This window comes from Myotis davidii, unplaced genomic scaffold, assembly GCF_000327345.1.
Source record: "Myotis davidii unplaced genomic scaffold, ASM32734v1 scaffold174, whole genome shotgun sequence".
NCBI classification, from domain to species: domain Eukaryota; kingdom Metazoa; phylum Chordata; class Mammalia; order Chiroptera; family Vespertilionidae; genus Myotis; species Myotis davidii.
This window is the reverse complement of record NW_006289087.1, coordinates 1691056-1710793: the sequence shown is the minus strand read 5'-3', so window position 1 is coordinate 1710793 and position 19738 is coordinate 1691056. Positions and strand designations below refer to the sequence as shown.

The 19738-nt window shown below is 47.5% G+C and overlaps 1 protein-coding gene across 1 annotated transcript in view; it reads right to left on the bottom strand.

The window, feature by feature from the left end:
• Nucleotides 1-4046: 4046 nt before the first annotated feature.
• ENAH (enabled homolog (Drosophila)) overlaps nucleotides 4047-19738 on the bottom strand; it is an 89966-nt gene continuing 74274 nt past the window's right edge. Inside the window, exons 9-16 of the mRNA XM_015562336.1 lie at nucleotides 18271-18446; nucleotides 18048-18105; nucleotides 16778-16826; nucleotides 15667-15733; nucleotides 12256-12318; nucleotides 8174-8252; nucleotides 6848-6905; nucleotides 4047-6302 (exon numbers count right to left, since the gene is read on the bottom strand). Of these exons, the coding sequence (XP_015417822.1) occupies nucleotides 6265-6302; nucleotides 6848-6905; nucleotides 8174-8252; nucleotides 12256-12318; nucleotides 15667-15733; nucleotides 16778-16826; nucleotides 18048-18105; nucleotides 18271-18446 (588 nt within the window). The 3' untranslated portion in view covers nucleotides 4047-6264. The remainder of the gene's footprint in view (nucleotides 6303-6847; nucleotides 6906-8173; nucleotides 8253-12255; nucleotides 12319-15666; nucleotides 15734-16777; nucleotides 16827-18047; nucleotides 18106-18270; nucleotides 18447-19738) is intronic.

Below are 19738 nucleotides of genomic sequence, written 5' to 3'. Positions count from 1 at the left end.
ATGCCCTGGACCGGAATCGAACCGGGGCCCCTTCAGTCCGCAGGCCGATGTTCTATCCACTGAGCCAAACCAGTTAGGGCCTGTTAATATTTTTTTATAATATATTTTTGATTTCAGAGAGGGAGAGGGAGAGACAGAAACATCAATGAGAGAGAATCATGGATCGGCGGCCGCTTCCAAGTCCCACACTGGGGATGGAGCCCACAACCTGGGCACGTGCCCTGACCGGGAATCGAACTGGGACCTCCTGGTTCCTAGGTCAGTAGCTCAACCACGGAGCTGCACAGGCCGGACAATATTTTTTTTCTTTTCTAACCCATTTTAGACTTTAAAAATTTGAAGGTCTCCTGTTCCCAGTATTATTAACATACTAGAGGCCTGATGCATGGATTCGTGCACCGGGTGGGGGTCCCTCCGCTTGGCCTGCGGGGAGCAGGGTACCTCCGCGCTGCCACAGCCTGGCCTTACCGCCAGCTCAACGGGCTCCGGCCAGCTTGTCCGTGTTGATCCCGCACAGCACGGAGCAGTGTGTGAAGCGGCAGGTGGCGAGGGAGGAGCCCAAGGCCGGGCTTGGGTGCTGTGCTGCTCCCAGCTGGGGGGGGATGGGGGACGGGGAGGTGTTGGCAGGAGAGGCTCAATCCGCTGCAGCTGCGCTCTTGCCAGCTGTGAGCCCAACATCTGGCGCCCATCTGCCAGCTGAGTGGCGCTCCTGCGTTGAGCATCTGCCCCCTGGTGGTCAGTGCGCGTCACAGCTACCGGCCGGTCATCTGGCCGCTTAGGCTTTTATATATAGAGATATAAGAATCTCGATTCTTGCCCTGGCCAGTTTGGCTCATTGGACAGAGCGTCGGCCTGCGGACTGAAGGGTCCTGGGTTCGGTTCCGGTCATGGGCACATGCCTGGGTTGCAGGCTCGATCCCAGTGTGGGGCTGCAGCTGACCAATGATTCTCTCTCATCATGGATGTTTCTCTCTCCCTCCCCCTTCCTCTCTGATATCAATAAAAATATATTTCAAAAAAAAGAATCTCGATTCTTAAAAATTATCTGGGGTCAACATGGGGAGAACCAAATCACAGCCTGTTGGGTGCTGGGAACAACGAAACTGGCCCAGGCGACCCGAGTGTACCTGCCCCCCAGAAACGGCCTTTCCTGAGGGATCCCCAGCTCTAGGTTCTTCGTCAAATGTGCTCACACTCGAGAGAAAAACGATTTTTCAAAGCCAAAGATCTCCGCTGGATCGTTATGCAGCCAACAGATCTACCCCAAATTCTGTTCACTGACTCACCCAGGTCCCTTACACACCCTTCACGCTGTGACTTCAAACGCATCTAAATAGGATGATTCAATGGCTTTTCAGTGAAAAGCCCGAGGTATTGAGCATCACTAACCTTGGGATACCTGTCGCACTCCTTAACGCAGCGGTTCTCAACCTTCTGGCCCTTTAAATACAGTTCCTCATGTTGTGACCCAACCATAAAATTATTTTCGTTGCTACTTCATCACTGTCATGTTGCTACTGTGATGAATCATCATGTAAATATCTGATAGGCAGGATGGTCTTAGGCGACCCCTGTGAAAGGGTCGTTCGACCGCCACAGGGGTCGCGACCCACAGGTTGAGAACCGCTGCTTTAGCACTTTTAGGACATGTCCAGGCACCACCTTTATCTGCTAAAAACAAGGACGGTACGCCAGGATCCGGTCTGGCGCTTGTAAGTGAACGTTAGAGAAATGTCCTTAGGAAAGTGATTGTATCATCGCTCCGTAGAGGAATGAGAGCATGCCCCGTAGGATGTCATTCTTCACGCTTCCCACCGACAGAAGGTCAAGGCTCAGTTATGACGGCTACGGGAAGCAACTACGGGTCCTGCAGCACATCTGTGTCAACTGTGCTGCCCGGGGAACGCTGCTTGGAATTTACAGGCCAAGGCCTCACAACGGAGCCGGGAATATATACACAGTTAGGAGACACAAAAGTTGTTGGGAGGCAAATGGAAAAGGTTACCATTTGTTACTTAATTCATTCTTCTTTTTTTAAAAAAAAATACTTTTATTGATTTTTTTACAGAGAGGAAGGGAGAGGGGGAGATAGAAACATCAGCGTTGAGAGAGAAACACCGACCAGCTGCCTGCTGCACGTTTCCTACTGGGGATCACGTCTGCAACCAAGGTACATGCCCTTGACTGGAATCGAACCTGGGACCCTTCAGTCCTCGGGCCAATGCTCTATCCACGGAGCCAAACCGGCCAGGGCACTGAATTCATTCCTGAATGGGACGTGACTTTCTGCCTGCAGACAAACATTCTGATCTGTTTATATAGGAAGGGAGCAAGAACCTGGGACAGGATAGAAAAACCCCTGGGTTGCTATTTCTAGAACTGTGGCCTGGGTCGCCGCGGCAACGACCCTGAAGGATGGGGACGCGGGAAGGACAGGACGGCGAGGGGCAACGGGTCTGCTGCAAGAAGAGAGCCGCGTGCTTGTACTTCTAAGGAAGACAATGGGGTTTTAAAACGGAGCTCAAAACGAGGACTTTGTAGGAGCCAGACAAAAAGTACTGCTGCTTCGGGGCTTCAAGAAATTGGCATCAGGTATAATCACACACTACACATACACAGATCCCACTGTATTTTTAAAAAATATATATATTTCTATTGATTTCAGAGAGGAAGGGAGAGGGAGAGAGAATAGAAACATCCATGATGAGAGACATTCGTTGATCAGCTGCCTCCTGCACACCACGCACCCCCCGCCCTGGGGATCGAGCCCACAACCCGAGCAAGTGCCCTTGACCGGAATCAAACCCGGGACCCTTCAGTCTGCAGGCTGACACTCGATCCACTGAGTCAAACCAGCCAGGGCGATCCCAGGGTATTTAACTCAGTCCTTGGTTAAGGCCCTTGACCACACAATGCCCTTTGCCCTGCACACTATGTGGACAACAATTTGAACCGCATAAGTGAGTTTAAGTGTCTGACTATTGTGGTCGGACAACAATGGGGTAAAATTACACACTGTCATTCTCTTGACCGGAAGAGGAATAAGAACACGGTGTGTTCAGCGGGGCCGTGAGAAAATAAGAACCAACAGGGACCAGCCAACCGTTAATCATTCTCAACAAAAAGGAGATACACGACCCCCATTCCCTCCGCACACATTCCTTAGTATCGGTGACTTTTACGAACTCTCTCAAGAATAGGGACGCTATGTGTAAAACCTCACGTGGCCCAGGACTTTAAAAAGCGATTTTCCACATTCGAGGAGACGTGTTTTGAGAACCGACAGCTCCCTTCCCTTCGGTGATCTAAGGGCCACAAACGGAGCAACACGTATGTACTGCAACTTTATTTCAATCGCACAATCGAAGTTAGCGTGTAGGAAAATGTAAATGAAAACAGCAACGATCAAACACAGCGGAGAACCGGACGCGCGGCCGGACGGACACCGGAAAGCAGGGGAGACGTCGACATCCGTTCGTGTGTCGCCTTCCGTTCTGATGGACGCGGGATGCCGGCGAAATTTTCAAAACGAACTTGGAAAGCAGGGTGACTGTTGTGCGGAGAATTCAGCACCAGCGCTAAGGGGGGTACATTCATTCAGTGGGTACGCAGCTGACGTGTCCGCCGTCCACAGGGTGTGGAGTACAGGTATGCACGGATCAGGTCACAGTGTTGAGGAAAGGAGGCCCCCCCACTCTGGCCGTGAGAAAGGACCCCCTAAACTGCTTAAGACATCCAACGTACAGGAGCACGGAGAACCTTCGGGGATAGCGTGGTTCCCACGGCGGGTGGGGCAGGCGCAGAACCCTGGCTTCTGCTTCCCGCGGTCATCGCGGACATCCCTCACACACGTGCTAACACGTGTGACAGCAGACGGGGACAGGGAGGCCATCGCACTCCTTGGAGAGGACACGCGCAGCCACCCGGGAGAAGGCGACGTGATGGGAAGCAGAACGTGGTGGCTCGACACTGGATCTTTCTGTCGCTTGACACGGACATCGTGTTAACATGAGACCAAGGCACAAAACGTTTAGTGCATCAACCAGTTTCCTTGTCAGAGCTAGCATTTTATTGTCGTCTTTCATCTTCCTCTGGACCACTCGTACCCCACAGTCCTCTGCCCTAGCGTAGACTATTGAACTTAAACCAACAAAACCCCAAGTTACTTCCGACCAGATTGATAGGGGACATAAGCGTTCAGATCACGAGTGTTTACATAACCAAAAGGTACAATAATAAAGGTGAAAATGCCTCCTATGCCTTTAAGAAAACAGTACTTTGTAAGCTTGTGGCATCCTTAATGTCTTTACTACGAATGCATGACAATGGAGGGCGGACAGAGTAAGAGAACTGTGCACTTGAACTATGGTAGCTCATCTAACACAGATCAACCTAAAAAGGAAGTTTGTACAGAAACAGAACTACTTTAATAAGGAGAAGAAAAAAAAAAATCCCTCATTCAAACCTCATTCAAGCCGTGACAACGCTGCACACCGGCCGCACCCAGCCAGCTACCATTATGGACAAGTCCCGTCTTACGGACTGAGATGGACCAAATCTAGAAAGCGGGTGGATTATTCCTTCTGGAACATTTTAGTGATAACCAAAGACATCAAAGCAAATATGGCACATAACAACTCAAGCATGAATCAGGGTGGAGAGCCTAGAGGACTTTTGATTTCCTAAATGTAAAAAAAAAAAAAAAAAAAAAAATCTATCATTGCAACAGATAGGATTTCTGCCCTATTTTAATCTTACAAAATGTCAAAAAAAAAAAGGGGGGGGGAGTGGGTTACAACCACACGCGTGTGCCCGCACGAACACACATGTGCACGCACAGTTGGGAGGCAGAGGAACTAATTCCTCGTTCCCGCCACCCGAGTCTCACTTTATTTATTAATAAAGAAAATTATGCCCAACTCCTCGGTGGCTGCCCCTCACCCAACGCTTTCCACGACCTTAACTGCTGCCACCATCGTCAGCGCTTGTCATTCAACAACACACAATCCCCAAAGCAGCTCTGTGGCCGGGAGCGTGTAGAACCTGCAGAATCGTGTGTCAGACCCTTGAAACACCCGAAGCCCAGAGACAAACCGCTGAAGATGTGACGGAGAGGATTGCGTACTTGGCTCTGTTACATATTAACCAATGAAAGCCATGAGAGAGTCCTCACCGTTATTTTTTCATGCAGGTAATCGAGAAAAAAAAAGATAGCGCAGAGATGAACTTGAAATAAAAAAATTATTCCTTCCCTCCCTCCCACTCCCCTCGATGCTACAAAATGTGTTTTTTTCTTTTCCTTTTCCCTGGGACCAGGCCTTGAAAAGGCCACTACGTAGTAACGGTGACATGCATTACTGTCTGGCAATTTAAAAAAGCGCGTCTTGTGGTGGTTGAGTCGTTACATTATAAAAATGTCCACATGCAGAAGTCTACAAAAGGTCGAAAACCTACAGGAAAATCTACAATATTATCGTCTTACATTTGACCACTGCTTTGTGTGATGTCGGAGTCATCGATTTGGTAAAAGCATTGTAACAATTTAGGAAGGCATTTAAATCTCTTAAATTCCGGAACGGATTTTAGGTTTTAAATCTACAAAATTGCGTGAAAGGCTAACGCGAGAGACTTCCCATCATCCTGAAACTCCTCCAGCCGGACAAAGTCGTTTTTTTGGGACGCTTTCTTGAGAGAGATCACCCCTCGAAAGCACACAGCTATTCCGTTTTGTCCCACCTTGGACGATCGAAACCTACACGGGGCTCACTCGATATTCATGGACTAAGTATGATAGGAAGACGAACCTGAGAGAAACATGTACAATACAATAGCATGACCTGCTGAATTCTTCATCAGCGCTCTCTGCAAAAAAACCCTCTGTAAGCCTCGCTCCTCTTTAGTTTTAAGCCATGGGTTGTGGAAATGTGAGATCCGATCTTGACCGGAAAAAGTATTTCGATGAGCGGCGGGCGATCTTGCCTGGCGGGCTTTATGTAGCGTTTTTCTGGAACGTTCCACGGCTCTTCCATCCCGTTGAAAAGGTCAGAGTAAAGCAGCAAACTGGGAGAGAAATAGCTGGCCGCCGGAGTCATGGTGTCTGAAGGCTTTCAAAGTAGGTTGGTGCCCCCCTCGCCCCCCCCCTTCCGACCGTCTCCATCACCTTCTCACGGCTCACAAACGGAGGGCCCGTGGTTCGCCGTCGCTGTTGGTCGGTGTGTCTTTCCTCCTGCGGGTTCAAGTCCTCTCTCTCCGCAGTTCGCTTCTCTACGCGGTGTTGGCCTTGCTCAGTTCCTGCCTGATTGCTGAGTGGGAAAAGGGGAAGGATTCAAAATAAATGAAATAGGTACAGACAGTACAGTAGCTTGATCTTAAGAAACGTTAACGGCTGTGCTCGATTTGACCTCCCAGTAATAAAAAAAACACACGGATCTCGCACGCTTCATTGAATAGGTCTTTCCGCCTTCTCATTACAAAGACGATACCCATCTCCACATGCGTATATTTATTTATTCTCTCCCTTCCGGAGGCCAGGTGAAGGCATGTATTCTGGGGGCTCAAAACCAAGGGGGCGGGGTAGGTGAGTAGGGGAACCCAGAGAAAGACTCATCACCCCGTTTCCCAGCCATTACTTCTCAACACCTCAAACATGGGGATCTTGCTAATCCTTATTTTTTACCTCCGTTATAAGGAGAGAGCGCCTCCCACAAGCCAAGGGCAGGATGAGAGGGAAAAGGAATTGTGTTACGCCCTCAAGTCACGAACAGCCCGTTTATTTGCATTTTCTTAAAACTCGCTATTCTTATTACACAGGGCTCTGCAGGAGTACCAAACTTGTTCACACACTCACCATCAATGAGCTCCTCTTTTAGCTTGGTGAGTTCTTTCCTCATTTCATCTAGGATGTCCTAGAAGAGCAGAGAAACACACCAGGGGGACAGAGAGTAAGTTACCGCCGAAACGACTCTTGCTCATGTAAAACCTGAAAAACGTACGAAACGGGACGCCTGGTTCGGGTCTCCGGGGTCACGGTGCCTGTGCCGGGAGACTAGCTTCGGTGCGCTTCGTTTCCACGGTCTCCCTTCCCCAACCTCCTTGCTTCCCCGCAAGATACGAAACGGAATGCTTTCCAGAACCGAAATAATCCATCCCTCTGTCATCCCCTGACGGGTCTGACTCAGATCGTCTCCAGAAAGGACAGGAGCTTTCAGTCTAGCCTCCGGGGAGGGTGTGCGGGGCGGGGCGCCCCGGGGTGCAGAGGAGGGGACACGTGAAGGGGACAGCCAGTTCCTAGCACACCTGTCACCAGGCCTGACGTAGGGGGCTGGCTTTGGGATCACCACAGCTGCCAACTGCATGGCCAGGACCCCCCAGGGGTCCCCCCGGAGGACCCCCAGGAGCTGCCCTCACAGGAGACAAAGGTGGATGGGACCCTGCTGGCCCTGCCCGGTCCAAGACCCAAGGTACCAGCCACATGGAGCTACTGAGCCCCTGGGAGGGGCTGGGCTGAAACAAGATGCTCTCTCAATGTAAACCAGACACTAGGTTTCAGAAATGTAGTAGGAAGAAAACCATGTCGAGGAACTCAGTAGTTTTATTTTATTTGTTTTAAATATTATTGTTATTGATTTCAGAGAGGAAGGGGAGAGAGAGAGAGAGAGACATCAATGATGAGAGAGAATCATTGATTGGCTGCCTCCTGCACGCCCCCCACTGGGGATCGAACCCACAACCCAGGCATGTGCCCTTGACCGGAATCGAACCTGGGACCCTCCAGGCCACAGACACACGCTCTATCCACTGAGCCAAACCGGCAAGGGCAGTAATTTTAAAACACTGATCACACATTGAAATGTGACTTTGAAATGCCCTCTGTTTCTCTGGACTGACTTAACGTGGCTACTGCACACGTGAAGGTGTGTATGTGGCCCCCGTTCCCCTTCCATCTCATAGCGGAGGGGTGCCCCCCCCCAGCCCCGACCACTGCGGCCACTTCACGCAAACCCCTGGCACCAACGCACAAGGATCTGAGAAGCGCAAAGGGTGCCAATGCCACTGTTTCACGCGTAGAAAACACCTGCGCTCGCCTGCTTTTCGGGCACATTCGCCGTCTGTCACACGCACACACGCACGGGGGACAGTTTTTAAAAAGCAGCGAACCAGCTGCCGGGCCCACCTGCTTCAGCCGGTCGTAGTCTAGTCCCTCGGCCTGGACTCCGTTGGCACTGGGCTGCGATGAGGGCGCGGATTTGGGTCTGTACAAACGAGAGTTCCCGGGCAGGTCAGCCACGCGTGGGCGAGCCGCCGAGCCCACACATACCTGCTCAGGGCACGTCTTAAAACGCAGCGTGTTAAAGAAGTTAATGGTCAAAGCCATAGGGCTGATCAGGACAGAAAACAGGACACCTTTTGCACTTTTCTCCGCATTTTCCGTTATTTGTCAAGAAGTTGGGGGAAGGGGCTAACACAGTGATGGTGAACCGTTTGAGCTCGTAAAACAGGACACCTTTTGCACTTTTCTCCGCATTCTCCGTTATTTGTTAAGAAGTTGGGGGAAGGGGCTAAGACAGTGATGGTGAACCGTTTGAGCTCGGCGTGTCAGCATTTTGAAAAACCCTAACTGAACTCTGGTGCCGTGTCACATAGAGAAATTTTTTGATCTTTGCAGCCATAGTAAAACAAAGACTTCTATTTTTGATATTTATTTTACCTATTTAAATGCCATTTAACAGAGATAAATCAACCAAAAAAGTGAGTTCGCGTGTCACCTCTGACACGCGTGTCGTAGGTTCGCCATCACTGTGCTAAGATGAGGCGACTGCAGTGAAGAGGAGGAGTCAAGGTGCTCTGGGCACCAGGCAGGTCGCCCGGTGACATGTGACGTGTCCATCAAGACAGAGACAAGGGGCGGGCAGCCCCACCGGGGCCCACGTGACACCACCCTGCCCGCTCTTCTTCTCTTGAACGTGTACGGGACCTCCCAGAGAGCTGACGAGCCAGCGGGAGGGAAATCATAAAACCAAATGTTTTACTCTCGTGTGAATCAATTTAGCAAATTCTGCACCTTGGTTTGGGGGCAAAAACATTTAACTGAGCATGATTTCTTTGTCTGTTTTTTTTATTCCACTTCCAGCACCAAAATAAATACAAAATATTGGGGAAGTGATTACGTTAAAATGATTATTATGTATAGTCATAGCCAATGACTATTTCCAGATAAAGTGTTTATGGAGATGGCGTCCGAATGGTGGTGCTGTGGCTAACTACTTCCATACAGTTATTTTATGGTGTGTGTGTGTGTGTGTGTGTGTGTGTGTGTGTGTGTTTTAAGGAAATGTCACACAAAAAGCTGATGGTCAATTGCTGCACTTTCAGAAGTTTAGCGTCTATTAAAACCTTCACACGAAGAAATGAAGTCTTTGGGATGAGGCACAGTGTATGCAAAAGTTTCAATATCCCCAAAGTCAGCCACAGCTTCCTCTCCAACTCTGGCAATAAGCGAAAATCCTACGTGGGAAAGCCAGCCAGGTAACTGGGCCCTCCTCTATTTTCTGGGCGGTCAGTCTCTAAGGGCCACAAATCAATGCCGGGTAAAACCGTCAGGCAAGTCATGTATTCCCAACTTGGCAGAGTACCAATCTGAACCAAGACTCAACGGATATAATGACTTCTAGCTTCCTCTCCAACTCTGGCAATAAGCGAAAATCCTACGTGGGAAAGCCAGCCAGGTAACTGGGCCCTCCTCTATTTTCTGGGCGGTCAGTCTCTAAGGGCCACAAATCAATGCCGGGTAAAACCGTCAGGCAAGTCATGTATTCCCAACTTGGCAGAGTACCAATCTGAACCAAGACTCAACGGATATAATGACTTTTATAGGGCGTCCCAAAATTCAGGCAAGATTTGAATTTTGCGTGAGCATTAACAACAAAAAAATAAAAGCCTAATTTTACTTGGTTCATTGAATCAGATTCTAATATCTGTTGCCCTTTGATTTCAATCCCTTCCATTTGATCAGCATGACCAAGTACCAATGATGGCCCAGGAGCAGGGACAAGGAAGACCAATGAAGACCACGGTTTTGTGTCTGTGCCAGCACAGCTGTGGAGGCCGTTTACCCAATGTGCTGTTCCATCCATAACCCTATCCTGTATCCTTTATGGATCAATAAAAAATTTACAATTTTTAATTACAAACCTGTGTTTTCTATCAAAATTACTTCTTGCGTGAATTTTGGGACAGCCTAACCAAGGTTATAACTGTATAGTTCTTACAAGGCACATTCTACCTGCTTGTGAAGCTGCAATACGGAGCTAGTTTGCTTTAACATCAAACATATGACTGTTTAAAAGGGTGCTGTGAGCAAGTCGACCCGTTTTATTTCACTAGATCTCTTCCTACATGTGTATGAACAAGGAAAATAACGTTCAGAGAACGTCACAATGAGCACCGGGGCAGGCACTGAGGGGGGAAGGAGATTTCTATGACCTGTTCTCCTTGCTCTTGTGAGGAGACCCTTTTTGACTCGGCTGAGCAGACCACTTAGTGGCACAGTCACCTGCGATGCATGAGGTCCACCTTATGCGAGTCCCAGATCTCCACGTAGAGTCCGGCCCAACGACACACTCGTAAAGGTCGAGCCTGCCCATTTCACTTACCCACGTCCACTGATTCCTGCCCTCCAGCGTTAAATCCTGAACGGCCCTGCTTCTCTCTTACTTTTCACAGTTCATGGTACAAGTGCCCACTTTGTCCTAAGTTATATACCATGCCTACCTTTCAGGGCCTGTGGCTGACCGCAGTCTGCTACGGAACCGAGCAGTATGCTATCAATAGCCCCCTACTGACTAAACGGTGCAATCAATTATTGTTACGTAATAAACACTCGTGGGAACATGCAATTTTTTAAAAAAAAAACGGAGTTCATGCTAACATGCAACCCTCCACCATCACCATCACCACCACCACCACCACCACCACCACCGTGATAATGAGCTAAGGGGGGGAACTTTTCATACGGAAGGAATGAAGTAATCACCACTTTTTAAAAAACAGGTTTAAAAACAACGGTGTCCCAGCAGGCACTACGTGTAAAGGCAGCAAGTTAACTGAGAATCCTGACTGACCACAGAAAACCCCATTGTTATGTGCTATTTTTCTATCTACCAGCAAATTTCCTGAATGAATCTTTTGGTCTTAAAAATTACATCACCTCAAAAAAAAAAAAAAAGGCAGAAAAAACCATCTTACTATGGTCCTATAAACCTTTTATGCCAATGTCACTGGCTGACAAATTAAACTTGTCGAACAGTTGCATCACCCATGGCAGGGGAATCATTTTAACTGGTTAACAATGTGGCCAAATAGGGTCTGGTTACAGAACTCCTCACTCATGCTATAAACACGCCTCCTTATCCTACTCAGCTCATATGCTAGGCAGCTGGACATGCATTTTTTAAAGATAGATGCATATAACAACATGGGTAGAGATGTCTGCTATTTCTAGTCTATGAGTTTTCCCCAGAACTGATAACAAAATCTGAGGGTTTCTCGGCGGTTTTTGTTACTGTATAATGATGGTGCTGCCTCATTAAGTCCCTGTTCTGCCAAATGAAGTCTCAATAATAGCTTATGCATTTGAGGATTTTTTCAAACTGCCTGTTGTTATTGTTTTTAATGAAGAAATACACGAATCACATCTTAAATTTTCTTAATTTAAAAACAGGGATCCTAGGACTCATCCTGGAAAACAAACAATCCATTCAGGATGTGAGACGGTAGGTTGTTCAAGACACTCAATTCCCAACCATGTATCTAGAGATTTTCCTCCAAGAATAACTTATCCACAATGGTGGTTCTACTACTGTCCCGGGTCCCAGTATCACACTTTCTAAAAGCCCTCGTCCCATATTGAAAAAGAGAAAAATCTTTAGGAGAAAATGAAAAAGCTACAAACAGCCTAGAGAGACTATGGGGCCTCAGATTTCCATTCTAGTGTTTCTGATATGTTTACCCTTTATGCTGAGACTGACATAACGATGAAGTGATGGCAAAGAAATGAACACTATTAACTTTACTAATTTAAATTCTCTTAGATTTTTTTTTTTAAAAAAAGTGTTCTATAAATAAAGCGAAACCTGAAAGATTCCATCTCCCTAACCATCTCCCTCGTGGTGATTACCGATCCAGGTAGAAAAAGCTCGGCCCTTCCCTGAACACGTCATTTCAACGCCTCAAATCGCAGCCGCGTCGGGGTGATACCTGTGTAACGGACCACAGGACCTGCTGTCAAAAACAATCTGATTTTTCCTCGAAGAATCCCGTCTATGGAGGGGGAAAAACCGTTTAAAGGGGTAGGAAGACAACAGAACTTTAAAAAGTAATTCTCATCATGCTATTTTATAGCTTTTTTTTTTTCTTAAGTCTTAGCAAACTCCAAGGACTGAAATAAGAACTTAGCAAAATAAGAACTAAAGGAGTCCGTTAACCTTAAAATGGGGTTTCCCACCCAAAAAGTAGATCTTTGGAAACGAATTCTAATTATGTGAGGCTACGGTTTACTTCATCAGAAATTTAAAAAAAAAAAAAATTCTGGCCGAAACCGGTTTGGCTCAGTGGATAGAGCGTCGGCCTGCGGACTGAAAGGTCCCAGGTTCGATTCCGGTCAAGGGCATGTACCTGGGTTGCGGGCACATCCCCAGTGGGAGATGTGCAGGAGGCAGCTGATCGATGTCTCTCTCTCATCGATGTTTCTAACTCTCTATCTCTCTCCCTTCCTCTCTGTAAAAAATCAATAAAATATATTAAAAAAAACAACAACAAAAAAATTCTGTTTATAGACGGCAGACACGGGAAAATCTGCAACACAGAGATTCAGCAAGTATCAAAACACAGAAGACATTTCTATTGGAGTGAACATAAAGCTATCCAGCCTCAAAGAAAAGCACAGTCAAAACCACTGTGGCTTGAAGGATACAGAACAAACTCTGATCATTTTCCCCGTCCTGAATACAAGATCTGTAAGCTCTTGATGTTCAAGAACCTGTGAAAGCTCTTAAAGGAAACACACACTTTCCAACAGGATATTCCAGGCAGCGTCCAGAGCATCTTGATGATGACATTTTTGCTTTTACACCACTACCTGACATCTTAACAAACACAGCATCATGCAGTATTCCATTAATCCTCTAAATGAACGGTTAACATAGGGTATGAACCCATTTTACCATGCACGTAATGACGACACGGATATCCACAAGAGAGATGGGCATCCTCGCTACTGTGCGAGGATGAGCGCACTCCCATAAAAACCTAAACCAGCGGATGGGCCTGCTTTTCAGAAGGAACAGGGGAGATCACTTCGGAAGAAAAGCAATACCGTTCTTCGTCTCTTAAGCATATTTTAAAAATGGCTTCTGGTTTAACAGTGTCCGCGGTGGAACACGAAGACCTCACCATGGGCATCAGTGGCCAGACTGACCCTATAGAAAGGTGTACGGCTGGTCAGGGAGTAGCCGGGCCTTTCGGAACTCCTAGCTCAGAACAGGAACGGACCACCACCTACCGGGGTCCTGGATAGAAAGAGCCAATATTCCACTCATCTATGTGAAGGTGCTTTTGCAATGGCGGCCTTTAGGACACATTAAAATGCCTTTTAGACGTCTGAAAAAATCTTTCCCAGAAGTAATTTTTCATTCACTAAATCAGGGGCGGGGAACCTTTTCTTTCTGCCAACGGCCACTTGGACATTGATCACATCATCCACGGGCCACACAGAATTATCAACTTGAGAATCGGCCCGCTCCACCCAGTCAGACGTCTCATGAACTCACCCCTATGGCCTTGGCAGGGCCAGACCAATGACTTCGCGGGCCTTGTGCGGCCTGCCGGCCGGACAGCCCCCACTCCTGCGCTAAACGAACCCAACCACATCGAGAAACACATTCCCTGGGGAGACCCTCTCCCGTGTCCCCTCTGAGATACTGCTGCGTGGATTCAGGGGCAGCTGCAGGCAAGCCCGCCATGGAGTTCCTATCGACGAGACAGGGATGAAGAGCGGCAAAGAGGAGAAAGGATGGCTCCCCGCCCCAAGCATGTCAAACTCGCAGCCGGCGGGCCACATGTCTCATTCATTCACCGGCCACGAGTTTGACACGCTCGATCTACACCCTCAAAGGACAAAGGGCACATCACAGTTCTGTTCTCTGATGTGTACATGACACAGCAGGCTTCCTACCAGCTACCAGACATGCATTCAAAGATTCCATCACTAGCACCTGGGAACTTAACCTGGCCATTTCTCCACTCCCCTGAGAAATCAGGCCCACCCAGAGCAAGTTCTGCATCTTCCTCTAAAATCAAATAGATTCCTCTCTCGGTCCCTTCAGAAACTCAAAGCATCTTTCTGTTCAAAAGGCCCGGTTTCCTTTGCGGCGCTTAAAGCATCGTGTCCCCGGCAAACCTGCTCTGCCATCCGGAAGGGCAGCTGGAAAAACAGATGGGAATTCAGATTCAGGCTAACACAGAACAGATCTGTGACACTCTGAGGTCCACCCTTGTGTTTTTCTTTATTAGATTTCTGTGAGTAGAGCCAATTTTGCTTTTTCTGAGGCAGAAACAAGGCAACTAGCTCAGAAAGAGAAGGCAAAAGGAACCGAAACACACAAATCCAAAACTCTTTAGTCTCGAGGAAAATAGCTTTAAACTGTCTCATCAAGAAAACAAACAAAAAAAGTTTCATCTCTGTTCAAAACCTGAGATATGAATTCAGTTATGATAATAAGCACACCCCGCGAAGGAACAGCGACTTTCCTTGACCACACACACACACACACACACACACACACACACACACGGCCACTTGTAGGAACATGAATTAATTCATCTCGTTTCCGGGCCCTCTCTTTTCTAACTTGACTCTAATGAGAAGTTTCAACGGAGAGAACCCTAAGTCTTCCTACTTTACAAATTCAAAATTTTAGGCTTCGTTTTGCTCTCTCATAAAAATCACGGTTTTTTTCTCTCCAGCCGCTTTTCAGTGTTAAAACCTAAGCTTCGTTCAAAAACGTCATTTACAAAATCCAGGATGCCACCGGGGCCTAGCGGGAAAAGGCGAATGTATTATTCTGTAAATTATGGCTCAGGGCTAAATTTCTTGAGAGTGGTTAACACTATCGGGGCTACGTCGAAGGAAAAAATGCAGAAGTATTCAGGGGAAAGCAGCAAAGGTTTGCAAACTGCCTCCTAACTATTCAGAGGGAAAATTGTGTGGCTGGGCGGGCAGATACGAGTTCAAGCACACGTGGCAACATGTTGATAATAATAATTGGCATATTTAGGCGATGTTATATGGGGGTTCACTGTACTGTTCTTTCAGCTTGTCTGTCGTTTTGAATCTTTCAAAAAAATTAAAAAAAAACTGGGAGGAATAAAAGCTCTCTTACAGTTCAGGCAGCCTGGCCGGGAACATGCAGCAGGCAGAATTTAGACAATTTAAACAAATCACCAGTGACATACACAGGGGCACAGTGCCTGGCCGACAGCCACAGGAACGCGGGTGTGTCACTGGCTCCACCGTACAGTGTCAAACCTACCATCCCATTCTCTCTCTGCGGTCGAGATGCAGACGTCAACTTCTTCTCAGATAAAAATGCACTAGAAACACGCTCATACCTGGATATCACAGGAGACTTGCTGCCGTTCATGGTGTTGGTTCTTTCCCACGGTTTTCTTGTTGGTTCTTTAAAAATAAAGAGGGGGAATTATTCAATACCCGACACGCTCCCAGAGTTATTGTAAAGCCAGTCATAAAACACTAAACACCATTATACAGGGGAAGGCAGTCATCGAGGTTAAGTAAGAAACTGTTTTAATTGCAGTTCTGAACTGTAGTTAAAATCGGTAAGGGTTCCGATTGGAACAGTTTCAGACCTTAAAATGAGGAGAATGAGCAAGGATGACACGTTTCTCGGGGATATGCTTAGATGGTTACATCGAAAAGGCTATTAATCCTACGCACCGGATGGGAAGAAGTTTCTCTGATAAAGACAGGATCATCAGAGTAAGAGTAGGATATTTTTAAGTCGTTAAAAAGAAGTAGTGTAAAGTATTTTAAATTAAGAACGAGTGTAAGGCCCTGGCTGGTTTGGCTCAGTGGACAGAGCGTCAGCCTGCGGACTGAAAGGTCCCGGGTTCGATTCCAGTCAAGGGCACATGCCCGGGGTTGCGGGCTCGATGCTCAGGAGGGGGCCTGCAGGAGGCGACAAGGGCACATGCCCGGGGTTGCGGGCTCGATGCCCAGGAGGGGGCCTGAAGGAGGCGACCAATCCATGATTCTCTCTCATCATTGATGTTTCTCTCTCTCTCTCTCTCCCCCTCTACCTTCCTCTCCGAAATCAATAAAAATATATTTTTTTAAAAGAACTAATGATTAAAAAACACTTCCCTTTCATCTACGATTGCATTTTCTTTGTCTTAGTGAATAACCTTGAGTCGTTACCAAGGAAACCCACAAAATGTGTAAACATTACAATTTTCCAAAGAAAGAACCATCCGAGGAAAACGTGGGGTCTCAACAGGTCCCCCCAACAGCAAAAAGAAATTAACAGCTGCTTCTGGCATCATCGCAGAGGATGGAGGGAAAAAACAGGCCATGATCTCAAGGGTGAACAGAAATTCTCACATTTTAGTGACCCCACGGTCACCTGACCAAACCCTGGGGAAATGGAGCGCGTGACCAGAGAGAGGACGCTGGGAGAGGGTGAGCCAGGTCTCGTGCCCTTACCAGGGGTACTTGTGGAAGAGGCTTTAGAAATGACGGGCTCCGTGTCCTCCTAAACACACAGAAATACGTGTTAATAGCATCCACACCTGTGGACAGAGTCGGTGCTAGCCCTTCCGTTCCCAATATCCTTCCCGCCACTTCCCATTTTTCCCCTCGTTCATCTTCTCCCTTCTCCCTTCTCTCACTTTCCTCGCAGTGTGCCCTCCAGTGCCCACGGAATGCCTTCCCTCGCGCTCACTGAGAACTGCAGTAGCCAACGCTATCCCGCCAGACGGGGGGTGGCAGCCCAGAAGGCCCAGTGTATCGGGAAAAACCATTCTATTATGTGTTCAACACCAATCCATGGAACAGACACAGTAGAGTTCGCCCGGCTGAACTGGGAGGGGAGCCCAGCTAATAACCAACTGCAGCTCCCAAGGGAAACATCTACGTAAACGCTGCTGCTGTAGTCTTTATTCTTTCATTTTAAATGCAAGGAAACGGGCACCCTAAGAGGAAAAAACAAAACCAAAACCAAACCAGCACCACCATCTAGTCCAGTGGTTCTCAACCTTCTGGCCCTTTACATACAGTTCATGTTGTGACCCAACCATAACATTATTTTCGTGGCTACTTCATCACTGTCATGTTGCTACTGTGATGAATCGTCTTGTAAATATCTGATAGGCAGGATGGTCTTAGGCGACCCCTGTGAAAGGGTCGTTCGACCGCCAAAGGGGTCGCGACCCACAGGTTGAGAACCACTGATCTAGTAGAAGGTCATTTGCTCATCCTATATAATAAAAGCCCAATATGCAAATCGACCGAATGGCGGAACGACCGGTCGCTATGATGCACACCGGCCACCAGGGGACAGACGCTCCATGCAGAAGCTGCCCCTTGGTGGTCAGTGCGCTCCCACAGGGGGAGCGTGGCTCAGCCAGAAGCGGGGTTCACGGCTGGTAAGCGCAGCGGAAATGGTGGGAGAGGCTCCGAGCGTAAGGTTATCCGACTGAGCCCGCTCCTGCTCCTTTAATGATAAACTTAGGTACAGAATTAAACTCTATAGACCTGAACCTAGGGCTTCGCCCTCCACCCCGGGTAGTCTACCCATCTTACTAGCAACGTCATTAAAAATGTATTAGCACCGCTCATCACCAGCTATCTTACCGCCTGAAGACTAAAAAAAAGAAGCAATCTTAAGTTCACGTGAAGTTCGCACCCATCTTTGCCAGAATTTCCTGAATGACCTGTGCTTGAGCCTCATACTCCCAGGTCTTTAGTAACTTACACTTTTGTCCTCTTTTTGCTCTGCTTCTACTGTTGACCCCTTTTCGGCAATTCTCCTCCTAAAACGGAAGGTACATTGGATTCTTTTTTTTAAAAAAAAAAAAACATCTCTTCGTATAAAAACGACTCCACGAGGGAAGAACTGCATCCAGATAAATTATATTTGAGAGGAAATGAAGGAAACGCTCCCAGTTCTGGACACGCCCACACGATTGTTTGCTTACCTCCTGGCCAGCAGGGCACTCATTTCTTCCATTAAACCACTGCCCCCGAGAGGAAGGGGTCCGTTCCCACGACCCGTGTCGGCTTTGGACGAGGCCGAATTCACGCCAACGGTACCGCCCCCGCTTGGGAAAGAGGCGTCCTCCATCTTAACGAAACACACATAGATGGTAAGCTCCTAGGTTATGCAATACCGCGCTTTACCGTTACATGACACTCAAGCTAGAATGATACAGCAGCAACCATCTCTATAAGACATCTATTTGGCAACCTCCTTAAGAACCAATGGGGGTGAAGAGCATGGACCTGACAGAGCCAGGGAAGTTTTCTCCAAGTTAGCATCAGTAAACATGGGGAGAATATATCACATGTCCCTGTGTGGGATTCACTGAAAAGGACATATTGGGGGTGAAAAAATAATTGCCCCAGAACACATAACCTGAATCTAGTCTTGAGAAAACATCAGATGAACCAAACTGAAGGATGAGCTACAAAAAAATGGTTTTCTAGCTGTCAAAATGCCAGTATCGCCCGGCCGGCGTGGCTCAGTGGTTGAGGGTCGACCTATGAACCAGGAGGCCACGGTTCGATTCCTGATCAGGGCACATGCCTGGGTTGTGGGCTCGGTCCCCAGTGTGGGGCGTGCAGGAGGCAGCCAATCCATGATTCTCCTCATTGATGTTTCTATCTTTCTCTCCCTCTCCCTTCCTCTCTGAAATCAATAACAATATATTTTAAAAAAAAGTCAGTATCATGAAAGTTTGAGGAATTGCTACAGATTAAAGCAAAGTAAAGAGACACAACAACTACATGGAATGGGTGGTGGTCTTGGGCTAGAAAAAAATTGTCGTAGAAGACATTACTGGACACAGATAAAACTGGAATAGATCTGTAGGTGATAGCATTCCAGCGACAACAGGTCCTGATCTGGATAATTACACTGTGGTCATGCAGGTGAATGTCCTTGCTCAGTGAGGCGTTTAGGGAACGAGGGGCCTGGTATTCCTGACTTACTCGCAATTCAGACATAAAGAAATGTGTGTGTGTGTGTGTGCACGCACATGTGTATGTAAAAGAAAACATACTCAGAGAACAAAGAATAAAAAAGAACTGAGAGTCAGATATGAACTGGCGAGTCTGGGTGGTGGGTTTTCAGAAGCTGTATTATTCTTGCAACTTTTCCGTAAACTTAAAATCTTTCCTTTTTTTTTTTTAAATGAACAAAGTTATTAACCTAGGATTCATAAAATTAGAGCGCAAGCAAGTCAATCTTTCAAACACTTAGAAAGAATGAGACAGACATTGAGAAAGAATGAGACAGACATTGAGAAAGAATGAGATAGACATTGAGAAAGAATGAGACAGACATTGAGAGAGAACGAGACAGACATTGAAGAAGAACGAGACAGACACTGAGAGAGAACGAGACAGACACTGAGAGAGAACGAGACAGACACTGAGAGAGAACGA